Genomic DNA, 23,189 nt, shown 5'->3' with positions numbered 1-23,189 from the left:
TAGTTTTTTACTTGATTCTCTAGGATTCTCTAAGAAAGCTTTTGATGCAAAAAGGTTAAGAACTTCTGCTCTAAGGATTACTTTAGCTGAATCCTATAAATTTTAGTGTGTTGTTTCATTGTTGCCATTCTCTTTAACATACCAGTCTATTGTTTTATGATTTACTCTTTGACTTGACAATTACAAAGTACATTGTTACTTAGTTTCCATTTAGTTCCTTGTTTTTGCTTACATTTCTTGTATTTCTTTGTATTTTTATTGTACTATGTCTATAAAGGATATGTTTAATATTTTAATGTTTCTAAAATTATTTATGCTTTCTTTGCATTGCATGCAATCAATGCTTGTAAAGGTCTTTTAACCTTGAAAAATTCATATATGCTTTAACACTCCCATTCAGAAGATGCTATAACTTTCCAACCTAATTTTTATTTTATATATATCTATACATTTTGTTATGAACTTGACAATAATTAAGAAACATGAACATTTCCATAAATAAATGCATTAAAAGTATCACATATGAAACTATGAATTTATTATATATAAATTGTTTTTTAAAAGTATATATATTATATTTAAGATGGTAGTGCCAAAAAAAAACCCAAAACACCAACCAGATGAAAGATGGTAGTACACTACCTTATTTGTGTTCTCTTATGAACTTCCTTCTACTCTTACTTATTTAAAAATTTTTTTTATTAACGTTCTTTTTTTCATTACAATAATACCATTTACCTTCCAAATATTTCCCACTACTCCTTCCCTAAATAAAAGCCCTCCTTTGTAACAAGTAAGTATAATCAAACAACACAAGCTTGTATTGTATTGATTATATCTAATTTTGAGGCAACAGTCCACCTCTCCCTTACGAGATGGAAGGTAGGCTTCATCATAAGTCATCTCAAGTTAAAGATTAGTCATTGCATTGGTCAGAGTTTACAAAGTTATATTCCTTTATAGTTTTGTGGTCACTGTATAAGTTTTTCACCGAATTTACTCTGCATGAATATGTACAAGTTGGTCTAGGTTTTTCATAATTTGTTCCCTTCATAGTTTCTTATACTACAGTAATACTTCATTACATTTATATACCATGAATTGTTCTGCATTTCCCCAATTGTTAGGTATCCATTTTATTTCTAGTTCTTTATTGTAACAAAAGATGCTGCTATAAGTAATTTTGTATAGAAAGGTCCTATTCCTCTTTTCAAAAAAAATTCTTTGAGATATATTTGCCTCATAGTCATAGTTAATGAATAATCAATATGCGTTCTCATTTGACAAGATTTGGCAACTGACTATATACTTGGTGTGAGAGAGAGGTAAGAACTCCCTGTCTTGCCCTCCATAATCTAGACAAATTGGCTTTCTCTCTGTTCCTCAGCCAGGAAACTCCATCTCCTATCTCTATGCTTTGTATGTACCCATGCCCATGCATGGGAACTTATTCCAACCTCACCTGCTCCTTTCAGATTCTCTCTCTTCCTACATAGAACTTTTTCTGATTCCCCCCACCCCCAACTGCTAATGTTCTCTATCCAAACTACCTTCAATCAATAAGTATTTACGGTGCTGGGCACCATGCTAGTCACTGGGTATAAGTATATAGAATGAAGTCATCCATACTCACAATGAGCTTACATTCTAATGGGAGAGAGAGCAAGTACAGATTAAAAAAAGTTATGTAAATATAAAGTTAAAATAAATATATTGTGTAAATATAAAGTCGACACACACATAGACACAATGTGTATGTACATATAGACAAAGTAGATAAACACAAGGAGATCTGAGGTGGAGAGCTTTAACATTTGGGGTCAGGAAAGGCTTTATTCAAAAGATGGTATTGATTGAGCTGCATCTTAAAGGAAGAGATGCACTCTGTAAGAGAGAGTGTATTCCAGGCTAGGAATCTTTGCCAGTGAAAAGATACCAAGATTGGGTGAGGTGAAGATCTTGATGTTATCTCCCTTTTGTGAGACTGCCTAGACAATATGCCTGGGGCTAACCAATACATTTTCAGTTCTTTTGTTTGTTTGCTGAGTTTATACCCCTGTCTAGTCAGCAAACAAAACAGTCTCTGAACTGGGATCAAAACTTGGTTTTTGACCCCAGTTTCAAGTGATCTGTCTAGTCAACAGTGTCTTCCAGGCTATTCCTGCCCTCTAGAAATTTTTTAAAAGTCTTAAGGAAATTTTTTGGTGGAAAGAATACTGGATTTTTACATGTGCTACAATGTAGTGGAAATACGGAACTTCATAGTACAGTGTGAGAGACAAATAAGTTTATTTTATAAGACATATTTAGATCAGTAAATTACCCTGGAAGAAGGTAATTATTTTATAACCTTTGGGATATAAAATAACAGTCAAAAATCTCACTTGAGAAAGTCAATATTTCCCCATAAGCTAACAGATTTTTTTTTCCTTTATGATTTGGATTTTTGTCAGTCTAGTTACCAGGAAAATTGAACAATTTCTCGTCTGAGTTAAAAAAAAATCACAGGGTACTGTATTGTTACTTGCTGAAGGATCTATAAACATGTCAAGGATTTTTTTAAAAAAGTGTTTAGTTACTAAAAAGCTGTCAAGAACGTCAGTAGATGCTTGTAACTATCTGACACACACTAACAGCTTGGAAGGAGTAAATATAAGTATTTCAGTACATAATAAATTCTTTCAGCTGCTGTGAATCTAGCTATTTTTGTATTGTGTACGCTTTTTAGTTGTACATTCTTTATGTTCTAAATAAGCAAGCATTTTTGCGTGCTTTTGTAGTGAAATGATGGCACTTTAGAATGATTTATTTCTAGTTTCTTTAGTTTTATTGTATATTTATTTCCTCAAGGGCAAGTACCATACCTTTGTTACTATGTATAGTGGCTAGTACTCTATAGGGACTTATTAACTTTAACAATGACACAACAACAAGTAGTATTTAGCCTATTTGAGTGCACTATGGTATGAGATAACCAAGAATCTTCAATTATCTAAGAAGTATAGTTGTCAGCTTAACTGTCTATCTTAGAATGAGTCATTACTTTCATAAAATGCACTTTGTTATATCATCATAATAAACCTATGAGTTGTGATGACTACAATTTTACTTAAAACAATATCCTTTAAATTTCCCTTAATCAATTAATATTGTTGTGAAACTCATTTTATAATATACATTAAAGTGCATTTTTATTTAAATGATTTTAGTGTATCTTTAAAGCCTTCTAAATGTTTTTTATCCTCTCCTATTCCAAAGACAAAAAAAAATCACTGACTATAATTATCTACATAGTAACAGACCACATTGTTTTCTCGTTAGATTATATTACTACTTATAAAGTTATATAGTATCCATCCCTAATCTTTTCATTGCATTGCCCTTCCCAATTGACTTGTTTCACATTTTCACTTGGATAAACCATTGGCATCTCAAATTGAACATGTCTAGAGACTAAACTCACCATCTTTTCTCTTATATATTGCCCTTGTCCTAACTTCACTGTTTCTGTTGAGGGTACTGCCATCCAAGTTCATGATCTTAAGTCACTCTGATAGACTCTTTCCTCTTCTTTATTCATCATATCCAATAAAATGCCAAATCCTGCCATCTCTCTCCGTAACATATCTTGCATATTTGTCCCCTTCTCAGTAGTTCCTGAGCTGTCACCATTTGTTGAAAACTGTTCACTCCTTAATCACTTCTAGCCTTGTTCTATGCTAATAGCCTTCTAGTTAGACTTATTGTTTCCAATATTTCTTCTAATTCATCCTTTACAGAGTTAAATAACTGTTCTGAGGAACCCATCTGACCATTACACTCTCATATTAAAAAACCTTTTGTGGCTCAGTGTCCCCTCTAGAACAAAATTCAAACTCTGCATGGAGAACCTTCCAGAATATGACTCCAAACTACCTTTCCATACTTGTGATATATCATTCTCCTTCATGAATTCTCCATCCCAGGCAAACAACTTTCTGGCTGTTGTGTTTTCATCTGTGTATCCTCAGCAGTTTGAGTAGTGTTGTTCACAAAGTGGATACTTAATACATGTTTGTTGACTTGGATTATTTAATATACAATCACAACCATTCCTCCTTGCTTTTCCTATAAATTTTAAGTATTTTTATGGAGATAGATACAAATAAGAAACATGCATTTGAGTAACAACCCTCAAACTAAGTTTCCGGCCTTTTAAATAAGACTATTGACAGTAGGTACAATGTTTTTGCTTCTTCATGCAGTTAATAGTTTCCTTAAGAGTCTTGTAGTGATCACAGAGCAATGGTGATGGTAATAATAACAACAATGATAATAATAAATCTAGTTAGTATGTAGGCAAAGGAAAAATTTTTTGGTTGAAGTTTTTCGAGTTTGGTTCTGTCCTAACTAGAGTTATAAGGCTACCTGAGAGTGTTACAATGTATATTATTCTTGAATTTCAATCAATATCTTAAGTTTGAGGTATTTGATCTCTTGAAAATAGACCTTTAAAAAATATTTTAAAAAATTAGTACTTCAAAACTATTTAAATTTCCATCTGAAAACTAATGCTTGGTATTATTTGACTCTTTCATGAAACAAATTTATAGCTTTAGGAATGAAAAATATTGGGAAAGTTATATCACTTAGAACACTTGGGAAATATTACTGAAATAGGTGTTAACATACTACCCTTTAAGATTTTTTAAAAAAACTCTTATATTCAATTTAAAAATATTGTTTTCTCATAAACTTCTTAAGGCTCTATTTTAGTGCTTTAATGCATGGTGAGGGTTTTGAGGCCAGAAACTTCATTCATATACATATATTTTATACATTCTTATGATACTGGCAAAAAAAGAGCAATGCTGAAACAGCCAAATCAGTCTGTGGAATACAAAGTGATTGGACTCTTATCAGTTTTTTGTTTTATAATTTTGGTCTTCTGTGCTTGATCACACACTTAAACTTAGATTGAAAGAGCACATAGAATGTAGCCAATCAGAACTATAGTAAAAATAAGAGTTCAATCTTTCACATTCACATGGTTTGGCTCAGGTATTTAGAATGGAAAAAATGATGCACTTAAAAAAAATAAAGGTTAAAAAAAGGAAAAGGAAGATTATTTTTGTTAATGTTGCTTTGTTTTACAATATCATTTTTCTTACAAAATTATTTAAAACTAGAAGATGGCAGTGCTTTTTCATTTTAACGTACACATACCTCAGTACCGCAACCAAGTCAGTTTATTATATTTTAAACATTGGGGAAATAACTTTTGAAGCCTCAGGTTAAGGACTTAGGTTCAAATTCTTGGTTCTACCAGTTTAGTATCTATGTGACCTTGGATAAGTTACCTTTGTGGTCCTCAGTTTTTTCATCAGTGAAATGAGGGGGATGGACTTGAGGTCCCCTTGAGCTCCTAAAACTATGAGCATAAGACCTGGGCATTTCCATGCTACCATCACTACAATATAGGAAAAAAAATAATATACATGTAGAAAATACACAATTTAAAAATCTTTATTACATGTATTTCTGCACATGTGCAAAGCCATTTTAAAATTGTAGTCATTTTCCTCCCCCCTACTTTTCTCTTTTTTTGCAAAATAACAGAAGCAGTTGGGTCTTATGGATCAATGAACAATTTAAAATATTTAACTTAATTTGTTTTGCAGTTGCACTAGGCTGGCCTTCCTCCCCTCCCTTCCTCCTTCCCCCCCTCCCCCATCCATTTACACTGGTAAGTTCATTTTCATTTTAAAATCAGAGCAATACTATTTTTAAAAAGGAAATTAATGTATCAGGAGGGGGGAGATGCAAAATTTATCCTCCCATGCCACGAAGGATGAATAAATCCGCTTTGGGGGGGGCGGTTTGAGGCCTTCAACAAATGGAGTTGAAACCCTCGATCCCGACGTGGAGCTAGGCTGCTGGTGAGTCCTACGTGAAGGGACAGGGTTGATTCTCCGGGGGAAAGGGGTGCGGGGGCTACACTGGGGTAGCCTTTTTGGCGGCGAGGAGGAAGAGGGGGGGCTTTGAGGGTAGCCTCCTGGCAGAGTCTCCCCGGGTCTCAGCGGGTGGGAGATGAGCAAGTCGCAGCCCCGAGCGGGTTTTTACGGCCGAGCTAGGGCGGCGCCGGCGGCGGCGGCGGCGGCGGCAGTGGCGGTGCGTGTGTGTCGGGCGGGCGGGAGAAGGAGGAGGAGGAGGAGGGAGGTGGCGGCGGCGTCGGTGCTGGAAAGAAGCGGGGAGGAGGGGGGAGCGTTGTCACGGAGACTCCGGTGCCGCCGGGGACCCCGCAGCAGCGAGGGAAGTGGGTTCCCCCGGCGGAGGGGAGCAGGCTGCGGCGGGGCCGGGGCGACGGAGAGACCCGGAGGGGAGGTGAGAGACCATCTCCCCTTCCGCATTTTCCTGGGTCTCTCTCCCGGGCGGTGACGTGACGTGCTGACGGCGGGCCCGTGCCGGGGATCTGGGCCGCTTTTTGTCAGCTCCGAGCTCGGCCCCTCCTCCCTCCCTCCGCCCGCCCCAACCAGCCGGAGCCCGGCCCAGTGCTCCAGAGAGAGCCCGGCCTGCAGCACCCGCGACCGCCGCCGACATCCCTCCACGCCTGCACGGTGAGTCCCCGGCGCGGTGACGGCCGCCCGGCCTAGTGCGCGGGAGGGCGGCCTGGTCGTGGCCTGGCCGGCCGCAAGGCCCCCCCTCCCGCGCACTAGGCCGGGCGGCATGGCGCGCGGCGCGGTGCAGGCCCCGAGGAGGCCGCAGCTAGGCCCAGGGAGGAGCCCGTGTGCCCAGAGCGGCGGCGGCGGCGGCGGGGCCGGCGGAGGCGCGCTCCGTAAGCGGGAGGGGGGTGGGGGGGAGGGTTAGTGTGAGAGGCGGGGTGGGGGGGGACACAAGGTCGGTGCTACAACCGGGGCCGGGGGTATCGTGCACGGGGCAGAACCGGGACTAGGCGAAGGCTGCAGGGGTGGGGGGAAGGCCGCAGGCGGGCTAGGGGTAGATGGAGATTTTTCGCTATGTAAATATCCGCAGGGGGGGTGGTTGGGGGACAAGATGGCGGCGGCTCGCTGTCTGCTGCAGGAGGGCGGTTGGGGGGGTGAAGCGGGGGAGCCGCCATCTTGAATTAGTCGTCGGGATAGAAAATTCCGCTACAGACCGTGAGAGGGTGTGGGGGGAGGGTAGGCGAGGACTGCCCCCGCTAGGAGCTCGGGAGAAACGGAGCTGCGGAGTCTGCGCGGATGGGGGCGTGCTCTCTCTTCTCCCTGGGACTGCCGGAGCCGGCGCCGCCATCATTCCCACTTTGCCTCCAAATTCTTGGCGTTAGCGCCACCTTCCTGCTCTTCCTCGGGCACCCGTGACTGCAGCTTCCGCGGAATTTTAACTGTGCAGCCTCAGGCGGCCGCCACCGCCTCCCTCCAACGCTTGTGTGCCTCCCACGGACTGCACCCGGCTCTGGTCCTCCCCCGATGAGCCGGAGCCCTGATGTGGGCTTGGGGTCGGGCGGGGGGGGGGGTTCCCCCATTCCCGCGGGGTCCTTCACTGCCCCCTCCCCCCCGGGGTCCCGCGTCCTCCAGCCCGTTGCCCCGAGGCTCACTGTGCTCCTGTAACTTACTGGACCATTCAAAGGTGGTCTTGTCCAGGAAACAAAGATCTCTCGGAATCAAAGAGAAAGGAGAAATTGTAGATTGATTTTACAGGCACGTTCGGATGGTCCTGTGCTCTTGCCTCAGTCATACAACGAGAAACATTGTTGCTTTGGGTTACTGCAGAATTAAAAAGAAACTAACTGGCTAGGAAAGAAGTTCGATCTATTCTCATTTTGTCCGTACAGAAAAAGTACAAATCACACAGACCGATAAAACGTCATCACGATTTAAATATCCGTTTAATAAAATTCTTATCTTAAAAATAAAAATTAAATCTAGAGATTACTGCCTTTTTGTAGATCATTTTCCGTCGGTGGTGCATTTTCAGATGTATAGAATACAGACGAGATGGAAGTTTTTGAAGGGTTTCTAATAGAATGAGAACAGTGATGTAATGCGGAGTTTGTCGCCTAAGTACATATATATGGTTTCTTTCTCTTACCTGTTTGTAACATTTTTAAAGGCTGCTTTCTTCCATATCATTATTTTTAAAATCTTAGCAACGTTTCTCTGTAGAATTAAGAAATTCTGGAAACAATTTGAACTGTTGTCACCAGAAAGCCTTTTCAGAATTTTGAATCAGTTGTAGGACAGTAAAGAGATATATAGTGTGATGACCCTGCCAAAAGTTGATACCTCTTGAATACCTTTGGTGGATTGTTGCCCCTGTTGCTTTTTTCCATTCGAGCCTTTGCGCACCCCAAGTAACCTTTGCTCAGAAGCTGTTGTCTATCATGAACTCGAAGGAATGGTGATGCTACAGGTCAAATTCACACTATGGGGAATCAGTCCTATGAGAATTCTAGTGAATTTGATAGGTCTTGTAGTTCTTTATAGTGTAGAAAAGCCCTTTTTTAAAAAAGCACTGACTTTAGAGATTGCCTCATTCAACCAATGTGTTTCAACTTGGTTATAAAGGAATTATTAATCATCTTTTTGTTTGAAAGGATAATTCGGTTTGTTCATCTAGCCCTTTGGCCAATGTTTACATGATAGTTGATTGTCCTAAAAACTAGGGGATGAATAAAAAATCCTTATATTCTAGAATTTTGGACCTAAATCTATGTGACAGGTTACATTGTAAAAGATAATTCCAACACAAAATTGTAGCAGTGGTGATATAAACTGCTTTTGGCAGAGTGACTGCTAGTATACCAATAGTCTATCAACTTTTAAGTAAAAGGATCTCTCAGAGATTTCTCCTCTTCTGGGTATGCCTGGTTTTTAAAAACAGATGGGTTCCTCAGTCTTTATGAAGTAGACGTGTTTTTGAGGGGTTGTATGAATCATGTTTTTGTAAATTGAATCATTTTAAGTGCTCTGGAGATGCATAAAGGAGATCTGGTAACTTTTATAAAATGAATAAGAGGACCCAAACTTAGAATAACAAATTGGTGAGTGATTAAAGTTGGGCACAGTTAACTTTTCATTTGTGTAGGTGTGTTTTCTTTTTTAAATGAAAATTAATATGAAATGTATGGGGGGAAGTGATAGCTGTTCTGGGGATAAACTATAGGGCAAGTGTTATGTTCCATATATATTTACACCTCACTTATCTGGAGAGTTAAAGCCAAGCAATCTATATATGTTAGACTGCCACTCAGCTTTATTAACATTCTTGAAGTTGACTGCATTAAACATACCTTAAATGTGGTTTTCTGGTTTCCCACAGATTAGAGACACCAAACTAGAAGAGATGAGAGCACCCTGTGTTACATTAATCAGAGAGACCCCAGAGAGGTGTGCAAGTTAGAGGAAGACACAATTGTGGCAAAACTGACAGCTGATGGCCTGACCTGTAGAGAGGAAGGCAGAACAGCTAAAAATACTGAGGATAGTGTTTATCCTATTACAATAATGCATGTTGATAATGACAGAATCATCGAGAAGGGATTAAATTATGCTATTTAGAAAGGCAAGGAATTTTCTGCATTTGCATGTATGGGGGACTATGGATGTGAAACACTACATATAATGTTGGACTTGGTCTATATGTTGTTGTTTTGCTGAATTGTTTCCCTCTCCCCTTACCCACCCTTTTAAGAAATGGCTGTAGTCTAGAGAGGATGGAGGGATATTTTGATTATTTTAGTTGGTGTAAAAACATCTCATTAAGACTTTTAAAGGAAGCATACCTATATGCAAAAGAGTTTTATAAGAAATTGTTAACAATACTACTACTGTACATTTATATTGTGCTCTGCAAAATTTAGAACACATTCATATGAATGATTTTATTTGATGCTTAACCCTGTAAGGTTAAGGGCAAATATTTTTCTCATTTTATAGATCAAAGTGTAAGGTTTGGAAACACTGAATTGTCTAAAGATGTGGCTAAGATAGTGGGGCCTGGTCCAGAACCTTGGTCTTTTTACTTCTAATCCAACATTCTTTTGGAGCTGGAAGGGATAAGCTTCAGTTAACTGGAGAATTCTAAGAATTGCTGAAAGCTGTGCCATCTGATGAGAGATCCTGTAACTTCCCTCTTCTTGGCTTAAAAAATTTCTGTTTCTTCAACCCTGTACCTCTCTTGATTCCCTCTCCACTAGTTATCCCCCATTTCTCTTTCATCTTACAGCCTTCCTGTGGTCTCCCTCTGTTAGATTTTCCCTTTTCAAAAAACAAAAATAGTCCAAACCCTTTTAACCCTAATACTCTTCAGCCAGTTTAATATGGGGGCAAGGGGAGAGATACATTTTGCAACTCTAAGAAAATTGATTGGATTATTATATTTACCAAAGCTAATTAGAATAGTTGCCTTTGAAGTCACTGGGAAAGGAGCCACCTCCTATTCAGTAGATTAAGTATATTTTTAAGGGATGTTTTCTGCCATGTTATTAGGTAGGACAACTACCATCACTCACTGTGAACAGGAGTGCAGTTTTTATTTAAGTGAAACATGTTTTTAAAAGAAAAGGAGCTTGTATAGTACATAGCGTACTGGGCTCATAGTCAAGAATATTTGGGTTCAAAAACCATTCCAATACTTTATTAGCTCTATGACCTTGGGCAAGTCACTGAACCTCTTTGTGACACCGATAATTTCCTATGAGTTACTTACTAAGCCATAGATGAATTTTTATCTGCCTGTTTGTGGAAGGAATTCCCACACTGTTTCCTGTGCTCCCCAAATCATAGATTTTTCCCGTATTTGGGAAACATGTCCTAAAGTAGTGCTTTTTCTTCAATGAGAATATGAAAACAAACAAAAGAAAGGTACGTGAGTTTTAATAGTTTTTCTCTTTTGAATTTTTAAAAACTATGCTTAGGTAAAATATGTTTCTTGGGAAGAAAAAGAGTTCCAGTGAATATGAACAGGCTTAGCATATTGTATGTCAGTAAGTACTTAAGTAGATCTTTGATCTCATTATTTTGGGGACCTCCTGTAATAGTGCAGATCACAAAAGTTTTTATCTTCCTTGGACAACTCTTGTTCATGTCATTCTGATGATGGTCCAAAGGTGAGAGCTGGGGGGGGGGTTGGGGGGAGGAGAGGAGGGGGTGTTGACAACTACTCAGTGTGCTGGGTCTGCCTTCCAGCTCTTTTGATGTTACCTGGATACCAGTGTAAGAAAATCTGGGCTGTCCATTTGTTTTCATTTGGTTTTATATTTATACATATACATATATATATATATATATATATATATATTTAAAGATAGAACTTTGTTTCAGGGAGAATTAGGATGTTGAAAGCACACATAATCTATCAGATACAATTCAGCTAGCTCTATTCCTTCTATTTAATTTGTAGTTCAGTTCATTTTTTATCTGCAGTTTTTGTCCAAGACCTGTCTATAGAGATACTTTTCTCTCTGTCTCTATGTAGATAGATAAAGATAGAGCAATACGTATTTATACATATCTATATATGTATTTACATGTAAATATAACATATATGTATATATGTGTGTGTGTGTGTATACATATATACACACACACGTAGATATTTATATTTGTATCTATCTGTAGATAGATATCTTAATAGATAGGGACCAGCTTTGTGGGTTCTCCGTTCATAGTCCAGACAACAGACATTCTTTCATCCACTTTTTTTTCATGTATGACTAGTTGGGCTGATCTCTAGTAAGAGATCATAAATTTCCTTTGTGGACTCTGCAGTGCTTTGTTGCTAGATGAAATCAGCACAATGTCATCCCACAAATAGGAGCATCTGAAAGATATCATTTGCTTGTTACTCTTCATTAAGGATGCACTGACTGCTTGTCTAGCTTATATAGAGACAAGAAAGGAGGCATTTGGGTCAGTACTTGATATCCACTTGTTTAGTGTCTTCCAAGTTCATCCTTAAATGCTCTAGAAATTATCTCACTTAATTGACCCTCCTATCAATTTTTTATAAGTTTGTTTTTTTCCCTACCTGCTTATTGCTCTTTTTAAAATGAGATGTTCATAATCTTCTACCATCATCTTCTCTATATTAAGCTAGTGTTATCCTTGCCTGCCATATAACTCTCCTGTTCAGGGAGATAATATGTTTGTTACTTGAGATGGTATCTAATAAGCTTTTTTGGTCTTCTTGTTGTACATTTTAAGGAATTCATGTATTCACTTTCTTAGCAACTGAGCGTATTATGTGTTGGTTCTTCTTTCATTCATTTCCCAATTATTGGCTTCAGTGGCTTGTTTGGATAGGTGAGGTTGAAGGTAGTCTAATTCAATGTGCTGTCTTTTTGTTTTCTAATTTGATATTTTGATTTTTGCTCTTATAATTTGACAGTCTTACTTCGCAGACAGCAGATTTGGAAGTGAACACTTAAAATTCAGAGTTATGGAACTAAACTTTGTCTTTTTTTTTCCAGTTTATTTGTAGACTAGAAAAATAAGATGAAGTTAACTTACTTTGTGAGTTTCTAAGTGGGTTTTTCAGTTCAGAGAAAGTTATTCTAAAGAAGAAAATTTTTTTTGCTCATAGTATCAAAGAAGAGCCAAGAGGGGCATTAGATAATCTTAATCTCAACCTTGCTTTTACAGATGTGCAAACTGAAGCCCAGAGAGGTGAAGTGACTTGTTGACCACCACATGGTGGGGCCGAGCCGGAATTTGGATCCAGGCCTTTGTACAAATCCAGTGCTTTCTCCATCAGACCCTGTTGCCTCTTCACTGGCAGATAAAGCTTTTGTAAGTTGGATTCTACTTCAGTAGATCATATCATAAGCTCTTTGAAGACTCACTCTAGTTTACTCATCTTTTATTCCCTTTGCATGTAAATTGCGGCTTAAATATTAAATATTAATTGTTGGATTGAAAAGCATTTCATGACTTCAGGTAGTCAAGTAAAAATTCTATTGTCTTTTCTTATTTAAAAGCATTTTAGAGAATAACTTTCTTGAATGGTTTACCCTGAGCCTTCAGATTTGCTGTAGAGCAATAGGTTTGGAGTCCAAGGATTTGTGTTTGAATCCTATCTCTGCCACTTTATACCTATGCAGCTTAACTTCTAGCAGCCTCAGTTTCCTCATCTGTAAAATGAAAGAATTGGACTAAATTAGTCCCTGAGGTCACTTCTAACTCTAGATCCTGTGACTTATGATCCTAAGAAGGATTGTTGAATGCTTTCATCATAGCCAAATCTATTTTATTTTCTCTCTAAATGATTGTGACCAAAGTTACTGATTTTTAATCTTATTGTTTTCCTAATTTGAACATTTAAAATATTTATCTATTCTGTGATGTGAATGGAAACTTACGTGTCGTAAGCATACATATTTCCTGAAGGACATAGCATTTGTGAGTTTTAAATGAGAGAAAGGAAATATCTTATTGAATCATTTTATGTCATTTTTTTGGGTGAATTAAATAATATAGATTCCATATTGTGGAGACGTCATCAAAATTTGAATTTGCAAAGAAGTGTATATTAGGATGTTTTAATGATTTATATTACAAAATAAGGCATATATTTCATTAAGTATATGACCCTAGTGGTTATAACTCTCCTAGAATGGTGCTTTGTAAGTTGTAGGTTCTTAATAAATATTTATGAAATGAATGCTTAAATCCATGAATAGTGAGAAGAGAAATTAAAAGCTCAGATGTTTGGAGAGATGTGCCAGTAATTAAAGATAAATCCAAAATGAAGGAAAAAAAGTTCAGAAATTATACATAAATGGCAAAATGAGATCTTATTTGTTGAAAATTCAGCTTATATTTCATTTGCATTAGTAGAATAGAGGAATTTTGTACAGTGATGCTAAATAGGATAGCTAGATCTCAATGATGATGGGTCCAGTGAAGAAATAATTTCTGACCAGGGCATTTTGGATTGATTAAAGACTTTTTGTAAATACATAAATTAATTTAAAATGTATTTGTGAGCTTGTTGACTATAATCCAGGCAGAACACAACTTTACTTTGCACACTTTCTGTTGGTGTTTTTGTGGATTTTATTAGTAATTCATTCAGAATAAGGGTAACACTTAACAGTTTTGCTCTTTATTCAGAAAAATTCAATTCTTAATTCAAATTTACCTTTTATGTCAACTTCTTTATAGTTCTATGTATTACATAAAAATAAGCTTGATTTTGTTGATCTTTTAAAATATGTTTCTAGTAAATGCTTTTTTTAATCATCAGAAGGTAAAGTTGAATTCAAAACTAGCTTTAACTAATTGAATATTGGAATTAAGGGAGACCCAACATTGAAATTGGTTGCTATCAAAAAATAGTTTTGATCTCGTGAATTACCAACATGGTACTACATAATTATGAAAAATGATTTGAGAAGGATGTTGAGAATTTTAAGAAAGATGTTTGTCTTGGCTTTTTTAAAAGCCTAGGACCTAAATATTAATGCACAAAAGTAATTGTAATGAACTACAAAAATATCAGATGTTATTTTAGTAAAATGAACTTTGATTTCACATCTGCTCATTTGTAATTCATGTTGGAACTTGTGTTTCTTTCTCCTTGTTTGTGTAGTAAGAATTTCTGCAGTGGTTGTTCTTACTTTCAACTTATTATTTTTCATTGAGCACCTCTTACTACAAACTTTGGCTTTACTTTTGAAGCCCTTTATAACCTGGTCCCTTCCTACCTTTCTAATCTTTTCTCTTCTCCCACGTACCCTGTGATCCAATGACACTGGCCTTCTTGCTATTCTTGTACAAGATACTCCATCTCCTGACTATTGAGTATTTTCACTGGCCGTTCCTCATTCCTAGAATGCTCCCTCCTCATCTCCACTTCCTGGCTTCCTTCAAATCTTGCTAAAGTTCCATCTTCTGCAATAAGCCTGTCTTTTTCTCATTTTCCTTAATGTTAGTGCCTTCCCTCCAAGACTGTCCTCTCATTGTACATGTTGTCTCCTTCATTAGACTGTCAGTGCCTTTAGATCAGGGACTGTTTTGCCTTTCTTTGTATCTCCAGCGCTTAGCACAATGCTTGGCACATATATGGTAGGTGCTTAATAAGTGCTAGTTGACTGACTACTGGCAGTCATTTTAACTCTCCTATCTTCAATGGTTTATTATTTGTATAAGAATTCTTAATCTCAAGGTAAATTGTTGTTACTTTCAGATTAATGCAGATATTCAACTTATTATTGTTACATGACTTACTGTATATTGGCATTGGTTAATTCAGTTCATTTCCACAAATCTTAAGTATTATGTGCTAGCTAGGCAGTGTGGAATCTGTTATAAGTTCTTGAATTAATAATGTAAGATGATAAAGTGGTGCTTTGAAGATTAGTCTGATAATATACTTTATCAAAAGCTTTACTAAAATTGAGGTAAACTTCGTTTACTGTGTTCTTCTGTCTACCACAGGACTAGGAGAGTCAGGAGACTTGGGTTCAACTTCAGTTTCTGCCACTAACTAGTTGTATGACCTTTGTCTTTAAAATGGGAGAGTTGGGTTAGATGCCTTCCTTGGTCTAACAGTGTATGATTGGAGACAGTGAGATGAGTTAGATTTGAGATGATATAGATGGGGTCATTGGGTATGGAGAGAAAGGAAGAACTGAGAGAAGTAGTAAAAGAAGATTTTATTGGTAGATTAATTAGTGAATGAAGCACAACTTGGACTTTAGTGCTAGGGAGAATACTGGTGCTTTTTGAATAAAATGGAAAAATTTAGATGGAGGGTTGAATTAGGAGAAAAGTCATTCTAAGACTGCTGGTTTTTGGATATGCTGAATTTGAAATGGAAAATTATTCGGGAAACTATAGCTGTAAATTGGTCATCGTTATAATGCAATTGAGAATCACAAATATGAAGAATGTAAAGTAATATGGAAAGACATGAAGTAATGCAAAGTGAAGAAAGGACAATCAGAAGACCAATTAGTTGATAGTCTGTATCTGTTAGCAGCCTAACAGTCTGCTGAAGTCAGTAGAGGTCACTTTCAAAGCCAGGAAGATAAGATGAGAAGCTGTAGAAGAGTTGCCCATCTGCATGGATACAAAGAGTCTCCTTCTGGGCCTCTTCTTACACAATTGAAATTATTATATATATCTAGACTGCTTCCCCATCCACTCTTCCCCCCCTCCCCCCAATAACCCAACTATGTAATAGGACATTATATATATGTTTATATACACAAATGCAGAGGTGGCTAATAAGCAAAGAATAATTAGTATGATAAGATTATTTGAGTATAGGTAGTATTTTTAAAAGTTTTGTGTTTAAGGTAATAATTGGGGCCAGGGTGGGTTAGGGCCAACCAAGAGGGAGGAAGTTCTGAGGGAGGAGAGAAATGAAGAAGGTAAGTAGAACAATGAATGGGAAAAGGAAGAGGAAGAAGTATGAGAGAGGGAAAGAATACAAAGAGTGGGGAAGAGGACAGGGTAAAAGAAGAAGGAGGGGGAAAGAAGAAGGTGGAAAGAAGGAGGGGAGTTATGGAAGGGGAAGAGAGAAAACATGGTGCAGTGGAAAAGCTAGGGATTTTTTTTTCTTTGCTTAGGCAGTTGAGGTTAAGTGACTTGCCAAGGGTCACACAGCTAGTTAATGTCAAGTGTCTGAGGCCAGATTTGAACTAAGGTCCTCCTGACTCCAGGACTGGTGCTCTATCCACTGCGCCACCTAGCTGCCCCCAAAACTAGGGATTTTAAGAGGTGAGGGTGGGGGGAAGAAAAGACATGAAGGACAGGCTTTAGAAAGGCACAGAGATGGGAAATGGCATGTCAAGAGCAGGGTAACAGCTAGTTTGACTTGAGACCAGGGGAGGAATACAAGTAAATCTAGTCTGAGCCAGATGGCGCAGGGCCTTAAATGTCAGGTTAAGAAGTTTGTTTTTTATGTTAGAGCCAAGAGGGTGAGCAGATGGAAAGGAAATGAGACGATTGATAGTCATATGGGATGTGAAACATCGTCCAGTGAATAGTCTGGAACTGTCTAGATATAGTGAGCCATTTATGCTAGTTGACTCTTCATTCAGGAAAGCACGTCTCCCAGGGTTGCAATTCCAAAGTCATGTTTATTAAAATCACCCAGGGCATGTTACCAAGAGGCCCATTGCCCAGAGGGAGCAGCCACAGGCCCCATATCAGAGAGATGACTGGGACTAAAGTCAATCGATAAACATTTATTAAGTGCTTGCGATGTGCCAGGCACTGTGCTATGTTCTGGGGATACAAAAAGAGACAGAAGACTAACGTTCAAGGAGCTCACAGTCTGATAGAGGATATAACAAGTAACAAACATACAAACAAGCTATAAACAGTATAAATAAAATCATATGGGGGTAGACTGAGAGGGAGGGAGAGTTAAGAGTTGAGAATGACTTCCAGGTTGCAAACCTGGGTGACTGACTGATCTGATGAGGACACCTCTGTCGTCTTCCTTCTGCCTCCAAAGTAGATCTTGAAAAAAGCTTTCTCTTGGTTCTTAGCATTCATGAAAAGCCTGGGTAATCCTGTATGCTTTGGTGTTGGTGGCATTTTTTATAGGAAGTTGCCACTCTTTTATATTCATCCTCATTTGTTGTTGTTGCTGCTGTGTGGTTGTTCAGTTGTGTGTCACTCTTTGTGACCCCATGTAGTAGGCCAAGTTTTTTTTTATCCTTCACTATCTCCCAAAATCTGTTCAAGCTCATGTTTATTGTTTCTATAACACTATCTATCCATCTCATCATCTGCCATCCCCTTCACCTTTTGCCCAATATCCTCATTTTGCTGCCTCTGTGTCTTGAACCTATTATCAGTTGGTTTTGTTATTACTTAAAGTTAATAACTTTTTTTTGGTCTGAACCTGTGATTTCATTGGTATAGGTAATTCCCAGTGAGGAAACTCCCCCTATCAATGCATATCAACAACTGCTTTGCAATTTACAGTCTTAGAGAATTGCCTGTTGGCACTGAGAGGTAAAGTGACTTGTCCAGCATCATACAGTCAGCATGTGTCAGAGGCAGGATTTGCACCCAAATCTTCTTGACTTCCAAGTCCGACTTTCTATCTACTATACCATGCTATCTTAATAAAACTAGAAAATTGTGATGTTTGACTAAATGGTCAGACCAGACCTATGAAAAAATAATTGGAACTGAAGTGAGACATGGGAACTTGTTTATCGAGGAAGCATTACTGTTAGTGAGACCCTTACTTGAGGTCTTTTCTCTTTTTTCAGCCATGTAAGTGCTATTCATAGATTTGATTACAAATTTTGTTCTGGACCCCTCTATTTCTGTGAGTAAGAGGATGCTGGAAACTTGAAGGGACCTTAGTGTCATTTAGAGTTGTTTACACATGGGGAAACTGAGGTTTAGAGTGGTAAAGTTACTTGTACAGAGCCTCTGATTGCAAATTCAGTGGTTTTTCTGCTATGCTATCTTGGAATTCATTTTCAACCAGACGGTTAGTATATGTAGAAGGAGCAATTCCCACATTATGGGACCTTGCAATAGTCTGTTAATATTTAAGGAGAAGAAAACTGATCTTACTAATTTCTCAATTTATTACTATGTCTGTATAATTAACAGTTAATTCAGTTTCGAAATGATAGGTAATAGCGATAGGGACCTGACCTGTGATTTCAATGTATAAGGAATTCTCTTTGAGGAAACTTCCACTACCAATGCAGGCTGACACCTTCTATGAAACTTACTTTATTGTCTTAGAAAGTTGCCTAGATAAATGAGGTTAAATGACTTGTTGGGGTGACACCACCATTATGTATCTGAGGTAATATGGTACTTGAACCTAGGTTTTTCCTGGTTTCAAGGGTAGCTTCCTATCTTCTCCATTGCCTTGAAACAAATAAAGTGTGTACAGAAACATACACATGCACAAACACACACATCTACATCCACATCCACATAGATTAAAGCATATATGAACAGAAGCCTTTTCCCAGTAGATAAGAAGTTGAAGAATATGAACAAACGATTCTTAAAATAAGAATTGCAAGCTATAAATAACCCTATGAAAGAATGCCCCAAATCACTAATAGTAAGAGAAATGCAAATCCAAACAACCTTAAGGTTTCACCTTGTGCCCTGCAAATTGCAAAGATGAAAAAAGATGGGAAATAGTCTATGTTGGAGGGATTGTGGGAAGATAGGCAGACCAGTGAGTGCATTGTTGATGAAACTATGTATAAGTACAATCATTTTGGAAAGCAATTTGACATTATGCAAATAAAGTGACTAAAATGTTCATAACTCTTTGACCCAGTGATTCCTCTACTAGGCACATTACTACAAGGAGATCACTACTAAGAAGAAAGTTCATATATATCAGAATATTTATAGGAACTCTTTTTTTTTGTAGTGGCAAAGAATTGGAAACAAAGTAAATTTCCTTTTATTGGGTAATGGCTAAACAAATGGTGGTACATGAAAGTAATTAAATATCACTGTGCTCTAAGAAATGACAAATGATGAGTATAGAGAAGCATGGAAAGACATGTATTTTAAGAATTTTTCAATGTATTTTTTAGTTTTTCTGACTTTATTCTCTTAAAAATATTTTTTGTTTTATGAAATGATTTTCTGGGCAGATGGGGAAGTATACAGGGAAGTTTTAGGTGATATAATAACAAGATATCAGTAAGAATTTTTTAAAAAATGTGGCGTGGGTGCTCTGGAGCAAAGTTAGGCGTGTAAGTAGATAGACATTTTGGGAGTCCTCCGGAGATAAGGTGGTAGCAGGAGCTATAAGAAAGGATAAGATCCTTGAGAGAGAATGTAGAGAAAAGAAAATAAATCCCATGACCTTTGAGGGAAACATACCCACACTTTAGGGAGTGATAGAGAACAAGTGAATAAGAGGAAGAATGTAAGTGGGAAGTCAGAGAGGTAGGAATGTAGGAATGTAACTAAATTTGGTTGGTGTCATGAAACCCAAGTATGAAGAGGGTTTCAATAAGGAGGAAAGGACCAAGATAAGAACTTGTTTATATGGAAAGACCTAAATGTTGCGCCTTGGTGCAGTAGAAAGACTAGCAAATTTAAGCCAGAGAACCTTGGTTGAAGTTATTACTCCCTGTGTGACCTTGGGTAAGTAAATCAACCTTTCTGGCTCTCAGTTTTCTCATCTAGTAAATGAGGGGGTTGAACGAAATGACCTGATGTCCTTCTAGTCCTAATGTCTTTTTTTTTAATCACGTGTTTTATATTAAATTTCCAGATAAAACTTTTCCATCTTTCCTTCCCCATTAATCTATTTCTTATAACAAAGTTTTTAAGAAATAAAAACCAGGTCAGCGACACCAGTCAGCCCACTAACAACATTTGACAGCATATCCAGCGTTCCACATCTCTTCATTGAGTAGTCCCCCACCTCCTCAGTGAAGGGAAAAGAGGTGTAGCCTAAGACTTTGATTCTATGATTTAGTTTAGCTCCATTGGAAAGAGGAAGAATCAGATCCATGAACTTTATGGACTTAGCAGAGGCAAGATTAAAATGAAGGTCTTCCAATTTTCTCTTATTTTGTACAGTGCTCCATTGATTGAAAATTCCAGGGTGTTTTTCTTTTGGCTGTTGTTTTAGCTAACATGCTGTCTTTTCAATAAAAAGTAATAGGAATAAATGGTTTGAAATGGCTTCTTACATTATTCATGAAACTGTCTTGAAATAATACAATTTTAAGTTAGCATAGACCTTAGAGTTAAAGCCAATATTATTTAACCAAATATAATATCTCATAGTTTCCCTAAAAGATGGTTATTCAGCTTTTGATTGAATAGCTCCTTGTTTCAGTAAAAATCTTTGTGTAAATATTATTGTATAGTGTGTGTGTATTCAAATTTATTCCTCTTTTTAAAATGATATAAATTGTATCCAGACTGAGGTGCCCTGTTTAATTACAAGTAGTATTGGATAACATTGCTTTTTCAACAATTGCCATAACATTGTAGCCTGCTTCTAATCATATAAAAGGAACTAATTTGCATTGTGTGTAATTGAAGTGTATCCAAAGACTGCGATTTTATATTATTGAAGAAAATCTAGGATAAAGTCATGTCAGTTTTCATAAGTGTAAAATAAAATTGCAGGATTTCTGAACTGTGGGCACATAGCCTTGAGAAAACACATTATGTGGAATTTCAGAGCAATTATCTTCTTTTTGGAATATCAATTTATTTGACAAAATTTTTTTTTCATTAAACAATTAATATTGTTTTGTTAAATACTACCTTGAATTCTCTGTTTGGTTTGCATGTTCAGTTTATTTTTGATACTTTTTTCCTGGATAAAAATCATATTTGCTTACGGATGTATATAAACAGTATTTTTACTTCTCATTTTTTTCATTATATCAATATCATAAGATGACACTCCTTTTATTGACGTCATACTCAATGTAATTATCTTATATAGAAATATCCTACCACCTTTTACTTAACACTTTTCTTCAGAAGAGCTAAAATTTTACATTGTCTTACATTTACACCTAGAGTTTTTAAGTTTTTGTGAGCATAAGCTTTTTCTTGTCCCCAATAGAAGTAAACCAAAATTGCTAACTTCTGCACTTATGCTATTATTACCTGTATTTAGAATTTTTATCCTCAGGATTTGTTGCAGCAATATTGCAAAGCATAGTAGGTTTAGGCTTGCAATTTGGAAGTCTTGGGTTAGAATGTTAAGTGCTTTTTAAGTAGGCATTGTTTTGTTGTACAAGTATCCCTAGCACCTTGCCCAATTCATGAAACTGTAGTGGGTGCTTAATAAGTACTCATTGATTGATTGTGAGAATTCTTAAGTTAAAGAAAGGGTTAAAATTAAACTTCTGGAAAGAAATAAAGGTTAGAGTAAGATCCTTGGACTGGAGATAGTTAGTTTGAGTTACTCGTTGGGCTATCTGGTTTTCCTAGTTATTTTTTCAAACATACCCATTTTTAAGAGTATGGGCTTCTTTATTTTTGATTTCGACCAACAAGTTTTTGATAGTAATTAGTGTTATCAAAGAAAAAGAAATACTCATTCTGAGGCAAGGAAAATAACTTCATGATTTATAAGCCTATAACTTTGACTTACTGTGTAAAGATTAATATGGGATTTGGTTTTTTCCTGGCTCAGGATCAGTGACTGATGAGAATTAAAGGCCATGGATGAAGATGGACTTGAATTGCAGCCACAAGAGCCAAACTCATTTTTTGATGCAACAGGTATCACAACAACTTCTTGGGTTGTTTTAACTTAATCACTTAAAGATGTTAAGGTGATTATGAAGAGGATAAATTGTTAATAAGCGATGCTTTTGATTACACATTTTGATATTTGAACTATTATTACTTTAGAGTCAATATGTATACCAAAATTTGGGCAGGTAATTTAACCATCTCTGGGCCTCAGTTTTTTCATTTATAAAACAAGGGAGCATGATATCTAAGGCCCTTTCCAGTCCTAAATCCTGTGATCTCTTCTTAAATTGGCTTTCCCTCTCAACTTCCCTGTTTCTGTCTTATGAGTCTTAGAGCCAATTTTTACTATTGCTTTTATGCTATTTTCCAGTCAATAACCTTACCAAATTCGAGTTGCTAATCAGATTCAGCTGCTTTTCCTGTTCTTTCCCTTCCTCCTGTGTTATTATAATAATCTCTTAATTGTTTTCCTTGCTTCCAGTTTCTCCTCCCTACAAGAGTTTTCATTGCCATCAGATTGATTATCTTAAAACTGCTTTTATCATTCCATTTCTGTTCTTTGGCTTTCAGTAACTCCCCATTGCCTCCAATATAGCAATCTTGGCTCTGTGCAATCTAATTTTTGCTTTCTGTACTTTAGTCACAATAGGAATATGTTCTAGCAGGCAAAGGAATCTTTTCACTGCCTACCTTTCACTCAACATGCATCACTAATTTTTCTTTTTCTTTGTTTACTTGAAATGTCTTCTGATTGTTTAAGTCTTTTATTCTTCAAATTGTAAAGCAGTATATAAATATGATCCGTTAATAGTCAAAGCCCAGCTCAAGGTCCACCTCTTCTATGAAGCCCACATGGGTCTTAACTTCCTTTGAACTATTAGCATTTATTATTTGATAGTATTTATTTTGACTATATCAAAACTATAGTTTTGACAGGATAGCATATGATTAGTTCAAGTGTGTTAAGTCTTATCTTTCCAGCTAAAATATGAGCTCCTTAAGGGAAAAGACTATGTT

General features: G+C 37.2%; 1 protein-coding gene across 2 annotated transcripts in view; it reads left to right on the top strand.

Annotated features, from left to right (window-relative positions):
* Positions 1-6,505: 6,505 nt before the first annotated feature.
* Positions 6,506-23,189, top strand: part of ZFX (zinc finger protein X-linked) — a 57,807-nt gene continuing 41,123 nt past the window's right edge. Inside the window, exons 1-3 of one of the 2 annotated variants that reach the window (XM_020989873.2) lie at positions 6,506-6,596; positions 12,621-12,767; positions 22,108-22,196. In XM_020989873.2, coding sequence (XP_020845532.1) covers positions 22,136-22,196 — 61 coding nt within the window. In that variant the 5' untranslated portion in view covers positions 6,506-6,596; positions 12,621-12,767; positions 22,108-22,135. Of the gene's footprint in view, positions 6,597-6,704; positions 6,815-12,620; positions 12,768-22,107; positions 22,197-23,189 lie in introns of those variants that run through there. The other variant, XM_020989874.2, reaches the window with a different exon arrangement.

This window comes from Phascolarctos cinereus, unplaced genomic scaffold (genome assembly GCF_003287225.1).
Source record: "Phascolarctos cinereus isolate Bilbo 61053 unplaced genomic scaffold, phaCin_HiC Scaffold_726;HRSCAF=1367, whole genome shotgun sequence".
Lineage (NCBI taxonomy): Eukaryota > Metazoa > Chordata > Mammalia > Diprotodontia > Phascolarctidae > Phascolarctos > Phascolarctos cinereus.
The sequence above is the reverse complement of the archived record's forward strand: the minus strand, read 5'-3'. Positions and strand labels throughout refer to the sequence as shown.